Below are 22,576 nucleotides of genomic sequence, written 5' to 3'. Positions count from 1 at the left end.
GGACTCAGAGGGGAGAGGACCAAAGCTGGGTGACAGCCAGATTTTCCATTTCGTGGGAAATTCCATGAGTTTGAAAGAAATTCCCTTCCAAAATGTAAGGAAAGCAAATAAAAATTGAAATTTCCTGCGAAATGAAATTCCAAAAAAAGAAATCGTCTTGGCTTGATTGAAATGTTTCAATCAAATCAAAATGTTTTGTTCCAATTTCTACTTTAAAAAAAATTACGTAATGTAAAAAAATTTGAAACAAAAAGTCATTTCAAAATGGAAAATTGAAATGTTCTGTCCGGAAAAGATCAAAATGTTTAGAATGGTCCGGTCTGATTTTTTAAAATGAAATTTGATCCAAACGGATGTTTCTGTAACATTTCATTTTAACATGAACCAGCATTTTCCAAAGTAATACACTTTCATCAGAAAATTTTCAGCCAGCTCTAAAGAGAGCCCGCTCTGCCCCATGCTGATGCCCTCTGGTTAACGCCCATCCGCATTCCAACCTCGCTGAGCTGGTCTGCTCGCAGGCATATCTCCCCTATCCTATAAGAGCTGTTCTTTATTATATAGATCCATAGGGCTGAATTGTGGCATTAAGGCCATGTTCCAACCCAGAGCTAAGTGCATTCCAGATAGTGTGTGAGTGAATGGTACATATAGTTTACAAGGTGTTCCTTTGGGAAGAAAGGCCAGTCTAAGCCATGACTATTCCATTTATATGTTAAAAAAAAATGACTTTGATCTAGGATGGACTTGTGGTGTTGTTTCCCCCCGTGCTCCTTCTCCTTCCAGAGAATGGACAGAATTCCTTATTGTCGCTAAAGCAGATCACTTCCTGGGGTTGGTATGTCTGATGGGCTTTGACCTGGTGCTGTTGTCTGTATGTGCCCATAGGCTACCCACTGAATGTTGGCTCAAAATGAAAGCTAATAAATATATATAGAAATCCAGAGGCCAAGGATTTCACAATTGATTTTGGGTGTCAGTTTTGCAGAGGGCAGGTGAGCAGCGTTTTTTAAAATCAGGCCCCTTTAAGGTTTCTTGCATTGGGCACCCAAAATGACTAGCTACTTTTGGTTCTGAGCGTTCGTTCTTTCTAGTCCTCATTTAGGGCTTGATCCAGCAACCGAATAAGCATGTGTGTAATTTACTCACATGAGCAGTGTCATTGAGGTCAGTGGGTAAAATTCTTCACCGTATTAAGTATTTGCAGGATCTGTCCCTTAGTGGCAGACTTCGCCCGCCCCTGATTTGTTTTTTAAATGCTTTACATGAAAAACACCACAAGGTGCTGAGTTCTTTATTTGTTTTCCCAGTCATACCTCTGAGATTGCATGGCTTAGCAAAACCCTCCGGGAAGGAAAGGACAGAGAGAGGAAAATAACAAACCATAAGGCTTATGCTGCCTTTCCACCAATGTTGCAATTTAGCTGTACTTTCTTTTTGCTCTGGTTTAGTTGTGCAGCTCAGCGGTGCATCAGAATCCTGGGAGGAACTGATTGTACTGGGGGAGCTGTGGCGGAAGGGGAGTTTTTAGGATAGCAGGTGTTGTGGTTCCTGCTAACATACTAGCTAACTGTGGTGTAACCTTCTCTCCATCACTGGTCCACATGGAGGATAAGATCTGCTACTACCTGAAGGGATAACTTCTTTAGCCCCAGTGGTAGTGGCTGGTGCTTTTGGTGCTGATGTTGGTAGGGCCTTGCTTTTACGGACGCATTGCTAAGAGCTGGAGAGAGCCTTTCTACTCAACCCCCCTCCTTTGCTTTCAGGCATCATTTTCTTGAAATACGATGCTTTGGGCTGAAACATTTCATGCTTGGCCTTGGGTTTGGAGCTAAGTGCAGCTTTGGCAGAGTCCCATTTGAGAAACTGCTAGCAGCGAGGGGAAAGGAGGGAGAAGATGAAGAGAAGAGGCTGGGGGCAGGGACCTTAGCATCTGAAAGTCAGAGTGGGGCCATACAGTCATTGCTAAAGTGAGGTAGTCTGGACAAGGTGGGACAGAAATCCAAGCCAAGAAGAGAGCCGCTTAGCACTGGGCATGAGGACAACCCCCCAAGCCAAGCGATTGGAACGGTTGATTCTCAGCCTCAGTTAAAATGTCACCCCCCACAAACCCTCGAGATTACCCAGCTGTGATTGGTCAAACCTTCTAGGCCATAGTCAGCGACGTTTTCCCTGCAGTTCCCCCCGGGATAGTGCCCACACATCATACTGCCTGGGCTGCTGACTCTGCCCATCCACCCGTGAAAAGGTGATGCCTGGGAGGGGCAAGAAGGGTCACATGCCCCTCCCGAGACGCCTTGGGGGGGGGCACATTCAGCAGGGAACCGCAGCGGCGAAAGGAGCAGAACGTGGGCCAGCGGTCCTCCAGTGCGGCTGTACGGCTCCCAGCCCCGCCCCCAGCCCTTCCACGCAGCCGCGTCTCTGAGGTGTGTACAGCCCCGCCACAGGGCTCTCCCGGGAACCATAGCAGTGAAAGGAGCAGAACGTGGGGCTGCCGCTCCCAGGAGCCAGCACCCCGCGCTGGCAGCTCCTCCCGTGCGGCTGTACCAGTACCACCCCCAACCCTGTCCTCCAGTGCGGCTGTACCGGTACCGCCCCACACCCTGTCCTCCGGCGGGGCGGTACCAGTACCGCCCCCGACCCCGTCCTCCGGCGGGGCTGTACCAGTACCGCCCCCATCCCCGTCCTCCGGCGCGGCTGTACCGGTACCACCCCCACCCCCGTCCTCCGGCGGGGCTGCACCAGTACCACCCCCAACCCCGTCATCCGGTGCAGCTGTACCGGTACCGCCCCCAGCCCTGTCCTCCGGTGCGGCTGTACCGGTACCGCCTCCAACCCTGTCCTCCGGCGGGGCTGTACCGGTACCGCCCCCAACCCCGTCCTCTGGCGGGGCTGTACCAGTACCGCCCCCGACCCTGCCCTCCGGCGGGACTGTACCAGTACTGCCCCCAGCCCTGTCCTCCGGCGCGGCTGTACCGGTACTGCCCCCAACCCTGTCCTCCGGCGCACTGTACCGGTACCGCCCCCAACCCTGTCCTCCGGCGAGGCTGTACCGATACCGCCCCACACCCTGTCCTCTGGCAGGGCTGTACCAGTACCACCCCCAACCATGTCCTCCGGCGGGGCTGTATAGACTGCATCCCAGACTGGAGACGCAGCTGCGTGGAAGGGCTGGGGCTGATACAGCCGCGCCGGAAGAGCTGCCAGCGTGGGGCTGCCTGGTGGCCCCACATTCTGCTCCTTTCACCATTGTGGTTCCCAGTGCAGCAGGAGGACAGAGCCCCTCCCCACCCCAGGTAATATGGGACCTGGAGAGCGTGGGGCCCCCTGGCTAGGGCAAGGAGTCACATGGAGGAGTCACGTGGCGTGGGGGGGGTCACATGCCCCCCTTTAGCTGGTGCCCCCCTTCGTGTCCCTCCCACGAGTCGCTCTGCTCTTGTGCTGCACTGGGCCTCATTCTCCTGGCTGCAAGAGGAGCAAATAGGGGAGATCCTTGCACACGCCGTGCTGCACCGTGCAGTAGCTGCTATGCAAAGCACCATGCATGTTCATGACTGTTTGCACTGTGATTTGGGGGTACCTCTCTTCTCAGACCAGGCTCTGGCCGCCCTGAACGAGGCTATCCATGAGGTGTGCTTCTGGACCCGATGATCAGACTGTTTGGCTCTGAGCTCCATCCCTTCCATGTGACTCTCTGAGACACTTGGTGGATAAGTCTCTTACTGGCAGCAGCAGGAGGGCGGTGGCTAGGAGGTGGATCTAACATACTTTTTGGAAAGCTGGGGAGGCACAAAGAGGGCGTGTGGCTAGAGCAAGTCAGAAAACTGCCCAGCCCGGGGGCTGGTTGTAGTGGAATGGACTGGAGAGGAGTCCCATCCGGTCATAGACACCTGGACGGGACAAGGTTCTCTAGTCCGTTCTCAAGGATGGTTCTTTCCGTATGTCTCGTCCAGCCTCAACTGACTTGCTTCCACCTCTTCCATTGGGGGAGAGGATAAGGCCCAAGAAGTCTCACCAGGGGCACATATTCCCTCAGCTCAAACTTGTGTGTAAAGTTATCGCCCCTTGGAGCACCCTAAACAATTCCTCTGTCCCCAGCCTTCATGCTCCCGCTAGAGCCCGTCCCTCTCAATCATCATTAAGGTCACCGGCGATAAAGAAAAATTCACAGAGGCCTGTGAGCTGTCTGTGACTTTATCAGTCCGCGGAGGCGGCGGGGAGCTCTGAGGTACCCTCCTCCCGCAGCGGCTTGGAGCTCAGGGGCTCTGCCGCTCAGGCGGTGGGGGTACCCCACAGCTCCCGACTGCCCCAGTCAGCGGGGGGACCCTGCAGCTCCCAGCCGCCACGGGCTGAAGTCACAGAGGTCTCTGGAAGTCATGGATTCCGTGACTTCCGCGACCTCCGTGACCAAATCGTCGTCTTCATCATCATCCACTTACGCTCTCTCTGTATGATCGTAACAGGCGTGCAAAGGCAAGTCAGGCCATAGGGCTAAGGTAGAACCCAGAGCAACCTGGGATGGGATGGGACGGGCCTGAAAGGTCCGTTGCTGCCGGCCCTCCTTAGCCCTAGAGCTTGGACTAGTGGCGGGAGCCAAGATGCTCCAACGGTGAAAGTGGAGTGAGCCGGGCGTGCGAGGAACCGTGTGATGTTGTCGCCTCTGGTTGTGTAAGACAGACCTAAATGGGAGGTGAAATGCGATTGCTAAGGATTATAAGGGAATGGCTCAAGCTGCTTGGTTCTTGTTTCTAAAAGAGGCTCTAAATCCTTTGTTGTTTTCTTCGCGCGTTGGATTAGAAAGCTCCAGTCGAGCGGGCCGGCTGAGCAGCGCCCAGGGCTGCGCCGATGGAGTGGCCGGCTTGGAGGCTTTTGCTACTCGAGTGTTTGCACAGAGCAGGCCTCAGCTGGGTTCGAATCCTGTCTGCTTGGTTTAAAAGTGAAAAGAGGACGAGGGAAATCCAGTGCCTGAAGAATACTGGAGTGCGGAAACTAGGGTTACCATAAGTCCTCTTTTTCCCGGACATGTCCGGCTTTTCGGCAGTCAAACCCCCGTCCGGGGGGAATTGCCAAAAAGCCGAACATGTCCGGGAAAATGGCAACTCTGCTCCTCCCCTGACTCTTCGGCTCTGTTTAAGAGCCGAGCTGCCCGAGCGCTATGGGCTTCAGGTAGCCCCCTTGCCTCCGGACCCCAGCCACCAGCCGGGCACTTCCCCTCCTGGGCTCCGGCGGTGCAGGGTCCGGAGGCAGGGGGGCTGCCCAAAGCCGGTAGCGCTGGGGCAGCTCGGCTCTTAAACAGAGCCGAATAGTCAGGGGAGGAGCAGAGCCTCCAGCCGCAGCGGCTCTGCTCCTCCCCTGACTCTTCGGCTCTGTTTAAGAGCCGGGCATGGGGGCTGCCCGAAGCCTCTTAAACAGAGCCGGGCTGCCAGAGCGCTACCGGCTTCGGGCAGCCCCCATGCCTCCGGACCCTGCGCCGCCGGAGCCTGGGAGAGGAAGTGCCCGGCTGGGGGCCCAGGGTCCGGAGGCAAGGGGGCTGCCCGAAGCCCAAGCGCTACCGGCTTCACCGTTTGCCGGGCAGCCTCCAGACCCTGCGCCCCCGGCTGGGCGCTTCCCCTCCCGGGCTCCAGCTGCGCTGGGGAAGCGCCGGCCAGGGGCGCAGGGTCTGGGGGCTGCCCGGCAAACCGTGAAGCCGGTAGCGCTCGGGCAGCCCTTTCCCCCTGGCTGGGAGTGGGAGTGAGGAGGGGGCGGAGTTAGGGGGAAGGGGCAGAGTTGGGGCGGGGCTGGGGTGGGGAAATGGGCGGGGCCAGGGCCCATGGAGGGTCCTCTTTTTTTATTTAATAGATATGGTAACCCTATTGGAAACTCTGATCTGGCCACCTGCCCTCGAAGCCTGTGAAATCTCAGTCCCTGGAAGAGCCCCTCTTTGCCGAGCAACCACTTCCCACAATGGCAGAATTTTAGAAGCTGTCTTGGCTACTGCCGGTACCAGATTTTACTGTGTTTCGGTGAGTTCTTTCGCGTGGTCAGGGCAGTCCCCTCAGGACTGACACCAGGATAACTTTGGTTGCCCTCCTGATGTCACTATGAACTGGGCTATGAGCTTGCTGAGGGCTCTGGACTACCCAGCCTCACTTGGGACCTGCTCCAAAGCCCACCAAAGTCAATGGGCGTCTTTCCATTGGTTGGCAGCGACCGCCAGGGGCATGTTGTCTAACCCCCTGCCAAGACGCAGGATTTGTTGTGACTAAACCATCCAAGGCAGGTGGCTCCAGCCTCCTTTTGGAAGCCTCCAGTGAAGGAGTTTCCACAACCTCCCTAGGCAGTCTGCGCCATTGTCCTACCGTCCTTATAGTTGGGACGTTTATCCTGAGATGTAATCTAGATCTGCTCTAGTTTGAACCTACTGCCTCTTCTCCTGCCCTCTGTGGCAAGAGAGAACAACTTTCCCCCATTGTTTTTATGGCAGCCTTTCAAGTGTTTGAAGAAGGACTCACAGTGAACTTCTGGGCATGACGCACAACCCCTCCATTCTCACAGACCAAATCCCCCCAGCTACCCCGCTCAGCCTTTCCCCATACAACCCCCATGCTAATGGAACGGACACTCCCCTCTTGCTGCCTCAGACTACCCCTGGTCAGAAAAACTCAGACAAAACACTCCTTTTGGAAGGGGGGATGAATTTGCTGATTTGTCAGAATCGAAATGTGACCTGGAGATGGTTTGATTTCGATGAAGTTCTGATGGGGCCTAGCCTGCCAGGGAGGTTGCCATCGGACACTGCCTGGTTTCCTGCCAGGTTGCCTGCCTGGCTCCTCACCAGCCCATCTGGCAGGTTGCTAGCGAGCTGGCAGCTCTGCAAATCCCGATTCCCGAGCTCCAATGCTCACAGCTCCATGGCAGTCGGGGCTTCCATGTCCCCTGGCTCTGGGTGCGGCCCATCAGGTGGATGACCTCAAAGTCAGGGAGAACAGGGCTCTGCCGCTTAGTGGACTACCTTGGAGCTGGGTTCCTCCAGCGTCCACGGCTCTGGGGCTCCATTTCCTTTATGGGAGAATTTCAAACTTTTTTTGTTTCGGTCCAAATCAGAACAAAACCCGATTTCGCAATATCAAAATCCTCCATGAAATGGGATGATCTTTCTCTGCCCAGCTCTACCTGAGACCGAAAAGCTGCTCTTTGAATGGGGTGTGTGTGTGGTGGTGGGGGCAGGGAGGTGAGGAGTGGTGTCTCTCTATTACAATAATCCCCTATCCCTTTCCTCTCTCTCCTGCTGTCTCGGTCAGGCTGCTTGTCCTGCTGACTTGGCATGTCCCACAGCAGCGTCTTTGTGTTCCCACAGTTTCAAAATAAATGACACTAGCGCTGTCCCCAGGAAAGGAGCACAAATCAAGTGCTGCTCATCGGCCCCTTGGACAGGATGGATGCAGATGCCCAGAGCGCTCGAATGGCCCTGCCCCAGGCTGCCTCTGGAATTGCCGTCAGCCAGCTCTTACCATGTGACTGATCCCAGGCACAGCAGTTAGAGGTCACAGCCTGGTTCAGAAGTGGTAGTAGGTCAGCTGGTGTAAGAAAGTCTCCAGTAGGCAATTCACTCCTTCTTCCATCCCTTCTGCTTGTCATTCACACGGACCCACTCACTGACAAGCAAATGCCATCCCCTTAGACACCACCTCTGGGTGGGGAGCACTTTAGAGGCAGTATCCTCCACTGAGTAGAGCACTGGAGTGGGACTGAGGAGACCTGGGTTCTATTCCCAACTCTGATACTAGCCTGCTGGATGACCTTGGACAAGTCCACTTCCGTGCCTCTGTTTCCCCACCTGTAAAATGGGGATAATGGTACTGACCTCTTCTGTGAAGTGCTTTGAGCTCTGTAGATGAAGAAGCTGGGTATTATTATTATTATTCCCTGCATGCAAGCAGAGTATTGATCAGGAGTTGCAGTGCAGACCAACCTGGCACTGTTGCGGTCAAGGAGGATGAATCTAGGAGAGTAACGGGCTCAGCGCCCAGGACCCTCGGAAAGCTGGTGTGAACTAACATCCACCTTTTCTGTTCCTTTTGCAGAGATCATGCATGATGTCATCAGGAAGGTGAAGAAGAAGGGCGAGTGGAAGGTGAGTGGGGGACTACAGAGAGAGTTGGAAGGGGGCAGGCAGGACTATGGAGGAAGGGGTGGGGTTGGAAGTAGCCTGGGAGTTGCTGGCCTAGTGGAGGGCAATGAGGCAAGCTGGAGGAATGCTAAAATTGCCAAACACGATGAGTAACGTGTAGCACCAGCCCTCCTGGGGATTCTGCTCTGGCTCCGTGCATCCCTCCTTCCAGCGCGGGCCATGGGGCTGCGCTGCAGGCAGTTTGCCATACGAGGATGGGGAGTCCAAAAGAAAATGGCTGAGGAAAAGCATGACACCTCTCCTGGCCCGTTTGCCAAACGAAGGACAGGACTAGCAGAAGGTGCTGCAGGGCATTGCGGTGGGCCATTGGCAGAGTTCTGTGGCAACCCAGAACCCAGCGTGAGTTTAACTCTAGGGAAAGCTGGGCGTGCTGCGTGGCGGCACCGAGATGCACTGGCAGAGCGGCGTGGCAGAGGCCTGCGTGTGGGCCCCTTCGCTATGCTGGGCCCAGTCAGGGTCACTTGACTGTCGGAAGCGCCGAATTACAGCAGGTGCCTCCTAATGCCTGATCCCCCCTTGGACTCAGTCGCTGCGCTTCCTGCTCACTCGGTGTCTCTTCCGCTCCAGGTGCTGGTGGTGGATCAGCTCAGCATGCGCATGCTCTCTTCCTGCTGTAAAATGACCGACATCATGACGGAGGGGATAACAAGTGAGTTCCATGCCCCCTGACACTCCCATTCTGCTCCGGCTGCCATTGGGAGACAGGTGATCAGGAGGAGCTGGGAGACCAGCATCTTCCCATGGCAGCTTGTCTCACTCCATCCATTGCCCGCATTTTATTCTGAATCAGCTGCAGTACTTCCATCTGCCCGTCTGGCCCGGACAGGGCTCTGCCACTGGGCCTCACCAGGATCTAACATATCTCTCTTAGCCCCCGGCACACTGAAAATGTTCTTATACAGCTAGTGAGTTTCGAGCTTCATTTCTTCCCCAGATGGCCACTGTGCCCCTGAATAGATACACTGGGCTGACTAGGCCAGTGTGACCCCTTAAACCCAGGAGGCAAATGGATGGTGAGTCTCTCTTCCACTGAGCTATTGTTACCAAGGATATTTGCATGGCAATATTGCCCTCATTCCCACCGGGGCGGGGGGGGGGGGGGCAGTATCCCTCAGTTGTATGTCCACGTCTCAGTGTTTGTGGTGAGATTTTTTCACACACTTCCCTGAATGACTCGCCTGGCTGGGATAGCATGAGGAGCTCGTCTCTTGGTGGTATTTCAGTCCCTGGTTGCTGGAAATGCCACACTGAGCCCTGACATCATTGTATTTCAGCCCCATAAATAGCTCTCGGCGGAATTTAAAAAGCCAGCAGAAGAAAAATGTAACACACAGATATGGAGCCATTCAAGTGACTGGCGTTTGACCAAAGGATGCTGGGATTTATGGCATTTGCAACGCGACAAACATTGGATCTGGGGCCTGATTTTCCTCTCCCAGCAAGTTTACACCAGGGGTAACTCCACTGACTTCAGTCTGGGTTTACACCAGGGCAAGTGAAAGCAGAACCAGAACTTCAGACTGCGGGTGATGGCAAGAAGCTGTAGGAGCAAGTGGGACTCCCAGACAAACAAAGATCCTGTTATGGGAATGCCCCCAGAACACCGACCAGAGAAGGGTCAGTACGTTCTGAACAGCACAGATTGGAAGCTAGTGGGTGCAGAGACTGCCCCTTCATCTTGTGCATGTACAGCGCCTAGCACAAAGAGGCTCTGATCTCAAGCAGAGGCTTCTAGGCAGGAGGGCAATGGAAATAATTGATAATAATGAAAGGCCAAATCCAATAGTCCTTACTGGGCCCATTGAGGCGAATGGAAATTTTGCCCAAGAAAGGACCAAGGACGGTATGACATTCAAGATATACTGATCGATCCACCAGACTTCCTGGGGGATGTGGGGGGGAAGCTCCAGATTGGGGGGTTAGTTTGTTTTGTGGGCTGCAAAAGTCTTTTCAAGGAGATTCTTTCTGCTGTGTTGTAACGTCTGACCATGGCTTGTTTTGATCTTGACAGAGTCATAGAAATGTAGGGCTGGAAGGGACCTTGAGAAGTCATCTAGTCCGGCCTCCTGTGCTGAGGCAGGATCTAGTAAATCTAGACCATCCCTGCCAGGTGTTTGTCCAGCCTGTTCTTAAAAACCTCCAATGATGGGGATTCTACAACCTCCCTTGGAAGCCTGTTCCTGAGCATAACTACCATGATCGTTCGAAAGGTTTTCCTAATATCGAACCTCAATCTCTCTTGCTGCAGATTAAGCCCATTGCTACTTGTCCTACCTTTACTTACAGGGCCTGATTCTCCTCTTGTACCACAGTGGCTCCATCAGCATGCAACTCCAGACTTACACCAGCATGAGGGGGAGGAGAATCGGAACCAGATAGCAGTTGCCAGCTGCAATATATATTGGTCCTTATAAATCCTCAGCTGTAAATTGCCCCACCGTTTTATTGAGGTCAATGGAGCTATGACAACCTAGAACAGCCGAGGATCTGCCCCCAAGAACAGCAGGTTGTGGTCCAACATTTGTTCAAATGGCACCAAGCCCTGAAGCTTGAGTGGTTCTTCAGAGGTTTGGGCTAGTACTACTACCTGCCTCGTGATTTTATTTTAATACAAAAAAATTGGATTTCATCGCTAAAGAGTCCTCCGTTCCAGATCCTGATTTCCCCTGGGCTTCTGCCAGTGCTGAGGGTCATTTAATCGCAGAGGGTTGGAAGGATTGGGGTAGCTCATGTGGGAAAAGGAACTTCTACAGCTCATCAATGCAGGAGGGTCTATGGAAGAGGTTGTTTTGCAAGGGACCATGTGGCTCAGGGAACTGGTAGCCAGATATAGAACTTTACCGTGCCACCGGAAATGGTCTTGCTGATTGAGAGAGTGTGTGAATTGATGCACAACTGCTCGTCCACTTTAAACATATTCTCGTGTGAAACACGGACCTGTTATCTACAGCACATTAAATAGCTTGACAGTTTCCATTTGTGACACCTATGACAATTGCTGGACATCAAGAGGCAGGGCCGGATATCCAGCATGTAAGTCTGGTTTGGGCAGTATCAAGGCTCATCTGATTTGCACCTTACTGAGATGGACTGGTCATGTAACCTGTATGTCTGGGACCCAGCTATCAAAACAAATTCTATATTCTGAATTAAGTTCTGGCTACAGTCTGTGTTGTGTGGCGGGCAGATGGAACACTTCAAAGATACTCTGAACAAAATGTGCACAAGAGGAACATTTCTTACTCGAGCTGCAAGTAACTCGACTTGCATGGTGCCACACCATAAGAGTGGTTGGCCACAACTTCGAGAAGAACCATCTGGAACAGCTCAAGCCCAGCACCACATACACAAACAACATGCAGGCCAATCAACACAACCAGTTGACCTTCCCTGGATAAGGATGAAGTTCCCTGGGGGAAGCTGGTACATCTGCCTCTGGCACAGTCTTGTGCATGAACGGAGGACTCCACTCTCCAGAGCATCTTTCACAAGTGTTATGATTCAAGGGGAATAGTAATAAATACGTTTTAAAGGATGGAAAGAGCTATCACTAAAAAATCAACCCTTGGGGGAAAAAGGGGTTCTCCAGGACAGGTCCCAAAGCCTACAGTATACCAGCTGTGATGCTCTGAGCAGTTCCGGTACAATAGAGTTGTGCTTTAAGGGGAGTGGCTGTCTTGCAGAATGGAGCAATAAGTACCATGGCCGCTGGAGGTTACTGTCCCTTTGATCCTCTCCTTGGGGGCACTGTAGGAGCAAGCTAATGGCTGGGAACCTTTTTATTTGGGTGTTGGGAGGTTGGTGGAATCACAGCTCTTCTGTCATTGGGACTTGCCGTGTTGGTTAGGCGTGACCAAAAAGCAATGATTAGATAAGAGAATCCAGGTCACAGCGGTACAGATCTATACCCAATATATAGCTATATACAATGAAAATAGGGAGCCTGTCTCCTGTCACCTGCTGGACCAATCCCCTGTGTCTTGGTTGTGTTTCTTGTGCAGTTGTGGAAGACATCAACAAGCGCCGAGAGCCGCTCCCCACCTTGGAGGCCGTGTACCTCATCACCCCATCTGATAAGGTGAATCTCCAGCATGGGAGGGTCTTGTACCAGGGTCTGGTGAAAGCTAATCATGTTTGGTTGTAGCATCTGTGCCTAATGGGGTAATTGTCAGTGCCAGGATAAGAATGGATGGCAGTGCCCTATAAGGCACTTACAGCCATCAGCAATGATCATTAGAGCTGTGCAGAGGAAGGAAATTCAGTTTCACAAAAGATTTCAGGATTTTCTTGGTTTTTTTCCATTCCAATTTGGAACAAAGCCCCAAAATATCCCAATGCTCCGCGAAAGAAAATTCTGAGAAAAAAGTAGTTTTGGATAGATTGAAACATTTCATGTCAACAAAAACACGTAGTACAATACAAAAAAAAAAACCCCTCAAAACAAAAAGTTGTTACATAATGAAAAACCAAAATGTTTCATTCTGAAAATGTCAAAATGGGACATTTCAACATTTTTGGAATTCCCCTCCCCCCCCCCCGCCCCCAGTTTTTCTCCCAAATTGAAAATATGAAAATGTGCAGCCCAGGCCAGTTAAATTTCTAGCAGTGCTCAGCTGGAAACCTTGCACCGTACATTTTCTAACAGCAGTGCTGCGGGACTCCAGCGGTGTGAAATTTATCACAGCAGTTCCCAGCCAGGGTGTGAAGCAGCGTGAGCTTCTCTCAGATGCCTACTAGTGAGAACCTGTCCTCCCCTCCCCTTGTGTCTGTAAAGTGGCAAGGTCTGGGGTGGAGATTTTCAAAGCCAGCCAGGGGATTTAGCCATACAACTGCCGTCAGAATGAATTAATCTCAACCTAGATCCTTGATCTTAACGCTGCCCCAAAGTTTCTTGGCACTTCAGCTCCTGACCACATTGGACTGAAATTTACAATTGTGACAGTGTAAATATCTGTCTCCTAAGCTAATGGGTCAGAGCTAGTGGATGATTCCCTAGCATGGCACACATTGTGATTATTGAGACCAGCCAATGCACCAGCTGGGTTGTCTAATGATGCTAATCCTGATTTGTGGTGTCCAGCCTCACGTTGGCTTTTTTTTTTCTTTTTCTCCTGTAGTCTGTCCATTCACTCATCAATGACTTCAAGGATCCCCCTACTGCCAAGTACAGGGCTGCCCATGTCTTCTTCACTGACTGTAAGTACGCTGCCTCCATCCCTCTCCCTGCGTCTCTGATGGCTTGTAGTCTGGGCTCCTGACACACTGTGACTTCCATAATGCAAAGGGGCTCCAAGACCATGGCAGGAAACAAGCAACACTTGCATGGAGATTTGCAGCAACCTTTGCCTGAGATCTGTAAAATGCCTTGAAGAAATCCTAGAAATCAAAGCTGGGGAAAGCCCTGTACATGAGTCCAATTCATCCCCCATCCTGTGCAAGGTTTTTCTCTCTCATATATGTGCAAAGGCTGTGTCTAGTCTGAGCTAAATGACTCATGCAATGGGGCTTTCACCAGTTCCTGCGGGAAACTATTGCACACTCTAAATAGGCCTTATTGTTAGGAAATCTTTCCTATGTTCAGCCTTCGCCCGCATTCATCCCCTTGCTCCGGATCATCCCCTCTCAGGGCAGGGGTTTCTGGAAGGGGATATTTCTTCCAAGAGCCCTCTTCTAGCTGTTCAGGGCTAAATGCACTCCAGATATGTAACTCTACTGAAGTCAGTGGAGTTACACCAGTGATTAATTTAAGTCCCACGATCCTGATTCTCTGTCTGTTACCCCACAGTTACATTGGTGGGACTCCCTTGACTTCACTGGAGTCACATTTGCATAAAACTGGTGTACCAGAATGGTGCCTCATGGCCCACATGCTTAAGGGCACTCAGGGTTGGAAGGGACCTCAGGAGGTATCTAGTCCAACCCCCTGCTCAAGGCAGGACCAATCCCCAACTAAATCATCCCAGCCAGGGCTTTGACAAGCCGGGCCTTAAAAACCTCTAAGGAAGGAGATTCCACCACCTCCCTAGGTAACCCATTCCAATGCTTCACCACCCTCCTAGTGAAATAGTGTTTCCTAATATCCAACCTAGACCTCCCCCACTGCAACTTGAGACCATTGCTCCTTGTTCTGTCATCTGCCACCACTGAGAACAGCCGAGCTCCATCCTCTTTGGAACCCCCCTTCAGGTAGTTGAAAGTAGCTATCAAATCCCACCTCATTCTTCTCTTCTGCAGACTAAATAATCCCAGTTCCCTCAACCTCTCCTCATAAGTCATGTGCTCCAGACCCCAAATCATTTTTGTTGCCCTCCACTGGACTCTCCAATTTTTCCACATCCTTCTTGTAGTGTGGGGCCCAAAACTGGACACAGTACTCCAGATGAGGCCTCACCAATGCCAAATAGAGGGGAATGATCACGTCCCTTGATCTGCTGGCAATGCCCCTACTTATACAGCCCAAAATGCCGTTAGCCTTCTTGGAAACAAGGGCACACTGTTGACTCATATCCAGCTTCTCGTCCACCGTAACCCCTAGGTCCTTTTCTGCAGAACTGCTGCCTAGCCACTCGGTCCCTAGTCTGTAGCAGTGCATGGGATTCTTCCGTCCTAAGTGCAGGACTCTGCACTTGTCCTTGTTGAACCTCATCAGATTTCTTTTTGCCCAATCCTCTACTTTGTCTAGGTCCCTCTGTATCCTATCCCTACCCTCCAGCGTATCTACCTCTCCTCCCAGTTTAGTGTCATCTGCAAACTTGCTGAGGGTGCAGTCCACGCCATCCTCCAGATCATTAATGAAGCTATTGAACAAAACCGGCCCCAGGACTGACCCCTGGGGCACTCCGCTTGATACCAGCTGCCAGCTAGACATGGAGCCCTCCCCAGCTCTTCCTGTGCAATGATGGGCAAATCACGACACCTCTCAGATTACTACACCTTATCTGCAATACAGGGCTAATGCGATTGATCTGGCGTGCACGCCATTCTCTTTGCCATGGTCTCTTTGCACTTCGCAGGGAGGCCAAATTCACGAACAATGTGCATGAAGCGTTTTGCGATCCTGGGGTGGAAAATGCTAGAGAAGTCCTTATTAACGCTGCGACGCCCGTTGAGTGTGTGAGCGTGGTTCCTCACTGGTCTAGGGGTCCCCAAGGAGACAGTTGTATTGCTGGTCCTCGGGACAATAAGCACCAGCCTTAAGAATGTTTAATGGGCATTGGAATGAGGCCATCCACCCCTCTCTGGATTTATCGGGGCCTGTCTCAGGATGGGTTGGATACCTGCGTGCTTGGTTTTGACCTTGATTTTGGCCTTTGGGATTTAAAACTGCTGCTGAATGTTCCGGTTCTCCTTCTCTTCCCAGCCTGCCCCGATGCCCTGTTTAACGAACTGGTGAAATCTCGTGCGGCCAAAGTCATCAAGACCCTGACGGAAATCAACATAGCTTTCCTTCCCTACGAGTCCCAGGTGAGTCCAGGACACGGCAAAAGAGCAGCGATCAGCCTAGGAGACCCCGACTGGCACGGGGGGGTTGGAAAGGAAAATGTTCTAGGTTCGCTAGCTGGGGGCTGTGGCTCCATGGGGTTTGCTCTGTAGCTCAGCCTCGGGTTCCCTGGAGGAGGAGAGTTTTTGGAACAGCATGAAATGAGATATTAAATTACTAACCCCCTTTTCCCAGGGCTGGTTCTTTACCTCCTGCCCTGCTCTCTCAGCCCCGTCTCCTTCGATTATTTCTCAGGTCTGATCCTCGGTTGTGTCTTAACCCTGTGCTCCACCCCCACCCCATGCTATCGCCTGTCATTGGCTGTCTCCTTGGGTAACACCAGGGATGGGCCAATGAGTCCAGGGCACAGGAGGGGTGAAACTTTGTGCCATCTGTTGGGGAGCAGGCCCTTGCGCTGTTGGGGGTGGCCCACGTGACTAGGACCAGATGGCAGTCAACCGTCAGAGCCATTAACTCTTTAAATCCCAAGGGTTGCAGAGATTTGCCTAGCTGGCCAAACCAAACGTGCCCCCGGAGAATAAACCTGTGCCAGCAGCTGACACTAGGATTGGCATCTTCTTATCGTGGGGTTGTTGGCAGGGACAGCCTTAGCGGTACTGGCCCCCTGGGTGCAGAAATCATTTGGTTTCCCCTCCCCTCCAAGCCAGCTTCTCCTGCTGCAGGGAAAGGATGGACTTGTGCTTCGCGTCTCCTGCTCTGCCTGCTCCCGCTGCCAGCTTGGGGGTGGGTGTTTACACAGAAAGGTTGATGCTAAGGAGAGAGGCAGCACGGTCTTGGGGCCAGGGCGCTGGGTTGGGAATCAGGAGACTAGAGACCGGATTCCATTCTACCAGTGACCTGCTGCGTGACCTTGGGCGAGTCTCTGCACCTGTTCCTCCTGCCTTGGGAGGCCGGGATGTGTCTCTTCCTGGGTATGATTGTGCGCGATGCCTCTGGGAGGCCCAGCGGGTAACTGGCAGTCTGGGGAAGTGAGCTGACGTGGCATTAAGCCACCTCTGTGTTCTCTCGCTTCTGAGCTGAAATTTAGCTAAGCACAGAATCACGGCATCCACCACAGACCTATCCCCTCTAGCATCCCACCCTGCCCCCCTCAGCCAGAGCTTTTGGAGGGGGCCTTGTGGCTGTCTGACTCAGTTTCTGCAGTAGGGGGATTCTCCAGAGCTTTTATGGTCCCGTTACCCTTGCAGTAGCATAAAAGGGGCATACGCAGAAGGGAAAATTCCTCACTCCGAGTCTGTACAGCGCCTAGCACACTGGGGCCCCGATCTCAGTGAGGGTCTCTGGGCAGCGCTGTACTATTGCTAATAATACTGGTTGTAGGTGAGCTGCTGCAGTGAGATTTGCTGAGGTTCTGTCATTAGGATTTCAAATGTCTTTAGAGAGGGGCCTGAGCCATAACTCTAGGGCCAAATATCCCTGAGCTCTGGGGGTATGTGAAAACAACATGCAAACCCAGATCCACCTTTTGCAAACAGCCCCTCTCTTTATAACAGGCTCAGGCCAACCCCTGGATCCAAACACCCTTTGGGAGGTTTGAAACTTGGGCCCAGACCTGAACATTCTCTCTCGGCTTTGGCTGTCCGAGCCCTGTGTGCCTGGGCCCCCAAGCCGTGGTGCTTTATTGTTGCCGTGGGTAGGCCCTTCTCTGGCATGGGCAACATATTGCAGGGGACCCAGGCAGCCGCCTTGCTATGGCTCTGAGCTGGCACAGGGGTAGTGTGACCGCTGTCAGGGAATTCACGGGAATTTCCAGCCAGCTGCGTCTAGTTAAACAGGAGGCTCGTCTGAGAGTGGCAATGATCTATGATCCCTTCCTCTGGGGCTGTCCTCACCCCCTGCTCCATCCCTCTTTGCCGGCTGGACCCCGCAGTGGCTGTTTTGATTGCCCATCAGCCCACTGCTGGCTGTTGGTATCCAGCACCATCGTGGGGTACGTTGGCATTAGGCGACGACTTTGCTTTTGATGCAGCCCTGGAGATGCTTCTGTGAGGGCCACTAGCTTGGCCGATACACTGAACTGGGGCCCTCGAGAACCAAAAGCATGAGGTGCTAAATCTCCTGGGGTGGCACGGTAACCTACCCTCAGTGGACTGGGCACAGAGGGAGACTCATAACACACGTGGAGATGGCTGGCAGGGGTGGTGCCATGTCAGACTGGGAGAATTAGCTGGCATCAGCCTCATAACAAATCTTTATAGTGGTAGGCCCAGGTAAGATCCCCTTCCCTGCACCCCTTCATTGTGCCTTGGAGACGGGGAGACCCCTCCCAGCAATAAACCAGCATCATTCCATGAATCATCCAGCAGAGAGCACACATCAGTGGCCCGCGCCTGCCCCACACCTCCCCCAGGCCCGTACGTGTGTACGTGTGGTGCGGTGCCTCGGCCAGTACCTGTCTCCAGCCTGCTTGTGTTTGCACCAAGCCCCAATTGTAGCCCAGTCGCCAAAGACTTTTGAAGGGGACTTCGTCACGTGAGCGTAACAGGCCAACGAGTCACTCAGGCATTCGACTCAACTGAGGGGGGCCGCTGGGGAGGGATGAGGTGTGGGGAACAGGTTTGGACCGTGCAACTCAAACAAGCTGCCTTCGGCCTGGCTCTGGGGAAAGTTGACAACCCCCCATGCTTTTCAGGGTGAGTAGAGGTGAGCTACAGCATCCTTGCCACTAGCCCCCCCTCGCAGGAAACCTGGTGCTTGTGCCCCAGGCTGTGCTGAGAGTGCTCTGGCTGTTGGGGTTCCCTGCAGACGGGAACCAGTAATGGGTTGGGTGTTGCAAAGTGCTGTACGATGCCTGGAGTCAGACAAGAATTAAAAGGAGCATTGCTGTAGATGGGAAGCTGTATTGCCTTGTGGGTAGAGCAGCCAGCAGGGACTCAGGCGACCTGGGTTCTGTCCCCGGCTCTGCCTCTGGCCTGCTTGGGCAAATCTCTTCATCTTCCGGTGACTCAGTTTCCCCCTCTGCAAGATAGGGATAATGACGCTGGCCTCCTTTGAGATCTACTGAGGAAAAGTGCTCTGTAAGAGCTTGGTACCATTATCACTAGATGTGGGACACGCGGTAGCCCTGTCTTCTCTAGCCGTTCCTTGGGTGCTCCTAGTGTTGCATTCACATTTAAGCTCTGCCATTCCCGTCCCCTCCAGGTTTACTCCTTGGATTCTGCTGACTCTTTCCAAAGCTTCTACAGTCCCCACAAGACCCAGTTGAAGAACCCAATGCTGGAACGCCTGGCAGAACAGATTGCCACCCTGTGTGCCACCCTGAAGGAATATCCTGCTGTCCGATACCGAGGGTAAGGCTGTGCCCGTGGGGTGGTCTGAACTGGAGGCTTCTCCTTAAAGTATCTATTCATTGAGATCCCACCTTACACCTCCCCAATTGGACAGGGCTGGAATTACTTCCTGTCATTGGCTGCTTCTCTGGAGTAGATCAAAGAAGTACCAGAGTTGCAGGCTATTGTCCCTTTCTCCTCCTGGCCGAGTCCTTCTTCACTTCCATTTCCTTAATGGCAGTTTCCATCTGTTCCCTGCTCAAAATCCTTCCTTCCTGGTATACTATCCCCACCCAAGCACAACTCCACTTCCTCCGCCTCAGACACATAGGAAGGAGAGTGCATCGCCCCCAACAGCTGAGACTATGGTCCAGAAGTGGGGCGGGGAAGGTGCCGGGAAGACAGCAAGTGCTCTCCAAGGAGAGGTGGGGAGAGTGGAAAAAGTCTGCTAAAGCCACGTATGCTTGACAGGCCTGGTCAGAGCCCCATCCAGCCCACAGCTTCTCTGTGTGCCCTCCCAAGGTTTTACATGGAGGCTGGCTCCGTGAGGAGCATGAGAACTATGGTCCACACAGCCATTCTCCTGTCTTACTTCTCCCACGTGGGCCCTGAGCGCTGCAATTCTTGGACATTAGAAGCTGCTGAAATGGTCTGATTTAAGATATCTACATGTCTGGGGGGTTTTTTTTGCCAAGCTCCCTCATATAATCAACACTCCTCATAAGCTGGAAGGCCATGAGGAATTAAATGACTTTACACCTTTCTTTCCCTTCCTCCGTGCTAGAGATTACAAAGACAATGCCATGCTGGCCCAGCTAATCCAGGACAAACTGGACGCCTACAAGGCTGACGATCCGACCATGGGCGAGGTGAGTTCGGGCTGCAGGGTGCTGGATACTGGCTGTAGCACTTAGAGCAGCAGGAGTTCATGAAACTGCTGATGCTCTGACTCTTGGTTTACCTTTGAACCTGTCTGTGTGCAAGAGCCTCCCACGTCCCAGTAAGAGGAGAGGTTTCCGGTACACGCAGAAGGAAGACCACTGTAATCTTAGATGATTCACAACCATTTACATTAGGGCAGCATCTAAAAGCCCAAAACCAAGATCAGGGGCCCAGTGTGCTAGACAAGGTAGGCACATAGTCCCTGCCCTGAAGCGCTTACAGTCTAAATAGAGAGGACAGTCAAAGCCTGAGAGGGAAAGCAGACACTGAGTTGAAGGGCCCAGCCCAGAGTCACACAACACGTTAGCCGCTGAGCCAAAAATAGAACCCCTTGGCCTAGGCCTTATCCACTAGCCTCTCAAGTTCTTCTGGCGGGTTGTATGGCTTGGCTGATGGGAAAAGCCAGTCCCCCTTTTAGTGCACATCAAAACTGAGCCCTTGGTCAATACGTTCAGCCTAGACATGACCTCGGATCACCTACTGCTGTGCATGTGCATAGAGGCTCCGCCTAGAGCCCTCTGCGGGTGGCGCTCCCACAGTAGCAGCACGGAGAGCTCTCTGGTTCCCGGGGTTCCCTTAGCATCAGCAGGGAACAGTGTCCTGGCACATGCTGTGAGCAGGGCCCTTGCACCATCTCCTGCTCTACCCCAGGACATTTGGCTCAGAACAGGTGCAAACACCCCCAATGAACAGGGAGTTCCGTATTTGCTTCCGAAGTGGAACGTATCTAGCGTTGCTTTAAGCTTGTGCATAAAAACAAAACAAAAAAATCAGGCTGGAGAGGGACCATTCCGATCGTCTAGGCCGAGCTCTGTGTTCTGGAGTAGAGCTTCCCCCAGCGGTTCCTGCATCCGTCCAATAACGTATGGCTGAGCCGGAGCACATTTCAGCAAGTGACCTCTGATTTCCACCGTAGTGATTCGAATCGATGGAGAATCCACAGTGACAACGATTTGCTCTTTGTTTTGGCAGGGTCCGGACAAAGCTCGCTCCCAGCTCCTCATTTTGGACCGGGGCTTTGACCCCTCATCTCCTGTGCTGCATGAACTGACTTTCCAGGCTATGAGTTACGACCTGCTGCCCATCGAAAATGATGTCTACAAGTGAGTCCAGTGGAAACAGCCCAGGAGATGCAATACACAATACACCTTCATCCCTACAGCTCTAGCAGGTCCCAGCCTGATGGATCCTTGTAACGGGGTTCACACTGCACCCCTGAGTCAGGGACACTTCAGTCTGGTGCAACACCCGTGCTCTTTATTCTCAGAAGGTTTCCCACTGCCAGTTCCCAACTATATACAGGCTTCACAGATACTTTGCCTACAACAGGCCTGGCCAGCAAAGACTAGGCAGCTCCCATTTCCTTCTGTGCCTGACCTCTCTCTTCCCCTCTCCCCATTTTTCCCTGGCTTCCTCCCAGCCTTTATAGCTCTGGGCTAAGAAAATTGGCAGGTGCAGCCAGTAACCAGGCAGGCACAGGGCTATCCACCCAGCCCCAATCCGTCCCCCTTGATTGGGGCTGGAGTGGCAGGAGCAGATTAAGGGCTTCTCAACTAGAAGAGCTGCTAATTTTTCCCTGTGGGTGCGCCAGCCCCAGAGCACCCATGGAGTCGGCGCCTATGTTCTGTGGCATGCGCTGGTACCATACCACTGAAGAGACACCCCTGGGCGTCCATCTTGTGTGAAAGATGCACTGGCTTGTCTCTCCTCTGTCTGGTCTGGGGGAGGGAAGGTGCTAGAGGGGATGAGGTTATCTCCATCAAAAGCAGGAGGTGATGTGTGTTTCCCCCCCACTGTCAGTTTTCTCGCCATGTGACGCTCCCTGCTCTTTTCTCCAGGTATGAAACAAGCGGCATTGGAGAGGCCCGCGTGAAGGAGGTTCTCCTGGATGAGGACGACGACCTCTGGATCACCTTGCGCCACAAGCACATTGCCGAGGTGTCCCAGTGAGTGCTTGACCCTGTTCCACGTGCCTGTGGGTGGGACAGTCAGTCACCCTTCCTCCGCGCAGGGTCAGGCATGTACTTAAACAAGGGTGGAATTATTTCCACTGGCAAGATGAGGAGCGAAGGCAGGCGCTGGGCGTGCGTTTCAGTACAGCTCTGCCAACACCCCTCAGTCCTGACCTGACTCTGTAGTCTGGTCCTAGACTCCCACAGCTCAGCCAGTGCCCTGCAGTCCCCTCTGTAGTCTGGTCCCAACCTAACCGGGCTACACTGCTGTTTTTAGTGCACTAGCTTGAGCAGGGCTCGCGGGTCTGTCCACCCACGTGGACGACCCCTAGCAGAGACAAAGAGCAAAGCCACCAGTCCTGTTTGCCTGGTGTCCTGTGTCGGGAGGATTTGGGCTGCAGTGCTAGGGAGGGCACACACCAGTGCTGCACCTACTGCCCCACAGACCATAGCAGCTCTGAGACTTACGGCCAAACTTCCCCCTCGTTTCCCAGCCAGTGCAGCTCAACCCTGCTGTTTCGCTGTCTGCGTGCGGACCCCTTCCTGTGATCACTGGCCATTCCCAGCATACAGGGAGCGCAGTGCCTGTGGAGCGGAGCAGGAAGCACAGCACAGGATTAACCTTTGGCTGCTGCACGTGTGTTGTTGCAGTCAGGGGTAGAGTAACACTATATACTGTGCCCAGAGCCCCCAGAACTTTGCAGCCCTCTCCCTTCCCCCATCCTAGCAGCAAACCCCAAAC

At 53.0% G+C, this 22,576-nt stretch overlaps 1 protein-coding gene across 2 annotated transcripts in view; it reads left to right on the top strand.

The window, feature by feature from the left end:
• STXBP1 (syntaxin binding protein 1) overlaps nt 1-22,576 on the top strand; it is a 63,829-nt gene that overhangs the window by 18,294 nt on the left and 22,959 nt on the right. For both annotated transcript variants that reach the window (XM_054007564.1, XM_054007563.1), the window contains exons 2-10: nt 8,064-8,113; nt 8,738-8,819; nt 12,172-12,248; nt 13,288-13,366; nt 15,531-15,634; nt 18,813-18,961; nt 19,725-19,809; nt 20,855-20,985; nt 21,721-21,828. In XM_054007564.1, coding sequence (XP_053863539.1) covers nt 8,064-8,113; nt 8,738-8,819; nt 12,172-12,248; nt 13,288-13,366; nt 15,531-15,634; nt 18,813-18,961; nt 19,725-19,809; nt 20,855-20,985; nt 21,721-21,828 — 865 coding nt within the window. The remainder of the gene's footprint in view (nt 1-8,063; nt 8,114-8,737; nt 8,820-12,171; nt 12,249-13,287; nt 13,367-15,530; nt 15,635-18,812; nt 18,962-19,724; nt 19,810-20,854; nt 20,986-21,720; nt 21,829-22,576) is intronic.

The sequence above is a fragment of the Malaclemys terrapin genome, chromosome 17 (genome assembly GCF_027887155.1).
Source record: "Malaclemys terrapin pileata isolate rMalTer1 chromosome 17, rMalTer1.hap1, whole genome shotgun sequence".
Lineage (NCBI taxonomy): Eukaryota > Metazoa > Chordata > Testudines > Emydidae > Malaclemys > Malaclemys terrapin.
The sequence above is the reverse complement of the archived record's forward strand: the minus strand, read 5'-3'. Positions and strand labels throughout refer to the sequence as shown.